Source organism: Cenococcum geophilum, assembly GCF_001692895.1.
Source record: "Cenococcum geophilum 1.58 unplaced genomic scaffold K441scaffold_8, whole genome shotgun sequence".
Lineage (NCBI taxonomy): Eukaryota > Fungi > Ascomycota > Dothideomycetes > Gloniales > Gloniaceae > Cenococcum > Cenococcum geophilum.
This window is the reverse complement of record NW_027137566.1, coordinates 3,139,179-3,141,948: the sequence shown is the minus strand read 5'-3', so window position 1 is coordinate 3,141,948 and position 2,770 is coordinate 3,139,179. Positions and strand designations below refer to the sequence as shown.

Sequence of the window (2,770 nt, the reverse complement as noted above, 5' to 3'; positions counted from 1 at the left end):
ACTATAGTAGATTCTTACCTAGCAGTAACTAAGGCGCCTTACTCTTACTACCACTTCTAAATTAAGCAAAAGCTCTATATAGGGGGGTCCCAGGGGGTCTTCCCCTAGAAAACCTTATCTCTATATATATTAATTAAAGTCTATATAATAAAGCTCTAAAATTAATTGGCTTATTACTTATAAACTCGGGTCAAAATTTACGTTGGGGGATCAACGTTCCGCATGTTTTCTACCACCTGGTATCATCTTCTGCAGATGGCGTCATTTTCATACCCAGTGACTACCCAGCTCAGGCCTGCCGAACCTTGTACGCTCCGCTGTCTCATCTACCCCTTCAACTGGTGCTGAGAGGCAGTAACCAAGCAATAGCCCTTTTTACAGGTAATTGTCTTTAAGTGACATTTCAGCCGTGGCGAAACTAACATTGCCACCAAGCTAGGTGAAAAGGTGGTTCTGGAGTCCCTCCGCATTTTCGGTAATGTGTATAAAATGGCGGAATAACGCGTTGACGATTCTATGAGAAACCCTTGGTGCGCAGAACTATTGCGCCGTGTGACCGGCTGCTTGCCCTAGATGGCATTGGGGCACAATTTTTCCAGCGACCGGCTACCTATCATTGCCTAGTGAGCTTTATTGATGGGTCCAAGTAATCGGCTGGCTGTCTTCAGAAGAAAACCCGCGATAGTATACTCTTTGTAGTAGGGGGAAGCTTGAGTTCCTGGGTTTTGCGGGCGGGAGTTTTAGAAGTCTTAACACGCTCATTTTTGTTCCCATTAGGCCGGCTTTGCGTTATTTTGTGACTGGCAGGGGATAATGATTCCTCGCGAGGTTTTCTAATGACAAGCCGGCGGTTGTTTGCGAAATCAGATTGTTCGATATTCTTATGGCGAGCCTCCTGCGGCTTCGGGATAGATTCAAGTACTGTAATCAGCTGTGAGTCCATTTCACGATGAGACGTGATAGGACTATGAACCAGAGGGGGTTCCGAAGGCCAGAAGAAGCCCACTGGAGGAAGGTCTAAAATCCTCTGTGATTCAGGAGGATTGCGTGCTGGGTTTCTTTCAGGTACCAGGGGAAGTGCCAAGCGTTCGCCGGTAGGACGGTATGGGCGCTTCTCACAACTTAAAAGGTTAGGCGCTCGTTCAACAGCAGTTTCCGTTATGTCATTCCGAATCTCTCCAATACCCATATTCTCGAAAATTTCTGCGAGCTCATCAGGACCATCGGGCTCGGGGTCGCCTCGGCAGCATACACCGCAAAAGCCAAAGACATCCTCATCGTTACATATGATAGATGTAGCGAGTGTTGCTGCGGTTGGACGTGCGCTACGGTCGATCTGAAGCATTGCCAGGGACCAATCTAACGGCTTATTATCGCGAGAAGAACCAATTTTCCGGAGCTCAGACAGCAGAGCTTCTGCAGCAGGTAAGTTATTATAGATGTACGGTTCTTCTGTCCCGTGGGATTTAAAGTACGCCTTATATTGATCGATATTCCAGCCCTTGAGAATAGATGTCATCTCCAGAAAGACACAGCCGAGAGACCAGATATCGGAAGAGGAATTGCGGGGAGATTGTGCTGCTACTTCTGGGGCACAATATCGTGGTGTCATCATCGCCGGTCCTGATGTTGTACTCCCCGTACAGTCTGTTGAATCACGAGACAAGCCGAAGTCTGTAAACAACACCCTTTCACCTTTGACAAGAATATTTTGAGGTTTGATGTCCTTATGGCGAATAGATTTCTCATGAAGATACTGAAGGCCGGTTACAAGGCAACCAAACCAGGTTCGTATTGTTGCATTTTTACTGAGAGAGGGCGGTACGAGGTTATCGGCCAGATAAATCGACAGATCCATATCAGCAATTGGCGAAAGAAGAAGACCCAAGAATGACGGGTCCGTATAACTTCCAATGAGTTGCACAGTGTGTCTGTGTTGTAATTTCTTGAGGACGTGCAATTCTTCTGCAAAGCGTTCCATAGCTTCCTTGCTCTTATCCTTAAATATTGTCTGGCGATGTATTTGCTTCCTCGCGTATTCCTTGTAGCTAATCAGGCTAACCACACGATCGACTTGCCCATAAGAGCCTGCGCCAAGAATCTCCTTGCTCTCAAGAGGAAGCGGTTCGCCACGCCCAAAGTGCCTGTGTCTTCCATTCTCGCCTTTCTCTAAATCCACTGATTTCGTAAGAACCAGAGACTGTGCTCTTACAAAATCTCTGCATATCCTTGTATCGATATGAGGTGGAAGGCTTCTCGCAGTGACTGGAAACCAGTGGTCTGTGAAGCGGCTTTTAATGAAGTCGTCGAGAAGGCTGAGCCGACCGATAACACGTAGGACGATGTAGGCTCTTGGGACGCGGCTCCACGAACGGTTCAGGTAACGAAGTAATGACGCAATCTCTTGAATGTCTGAATCAGTATAAGTTCGTCCATTTTCTGGTGTATGGACGTTCTTGCTAGGAGGGAAGTAATCTGAGAGAAGCTCCTCCACTCGCAGAGAAGTTCGGCCAGTTTGAAGATCCATGGAAGCACTCGCTGTTCAATTTTGGCGTAGAACAACTCAAGGAAGCGGACGAATGCAACAACAACATGAAGAAGAGCTAGCAACGGTCCAACTAGAAGGTAGTTTTGTAGTTTTGATGTCTCGATCGAAGGTGAGAGAGGTCGGGAATCACAGGCCGCCCTGCCAGCAGCGGATGGAGCTAGGTTTCTGCGATCTGTGGTATATCGTTAGCTGACATGCAAGCTCCCAGACTACTTCGAATTG

At 47.3% G+C, this 2,770-nt stretch overlaps 1 protein-coding gene across 1 annotated transcript; it reads right to left on the bottom strand.

Moving 5' to 3' along the window:
* Positions 1-1,240: 1,240 nt before the first annotated feature.
* On the bottom strand, positions 1,241-2,527 carry K441DRAFT_545846 (kinase-like protein; the record flags this gene model as incomplete). The annotated part of the gene is made up of 1 exon (XM_067642835.1): positions 1,241-2,527. A coding segment is annotated over one exon (1,287 nt), but the record flags the coding sequence as incomplete, so codon positions are not given.
* Between the last annotated feature and the right edge of the window lie 243 nt (positions 2,528-2,770).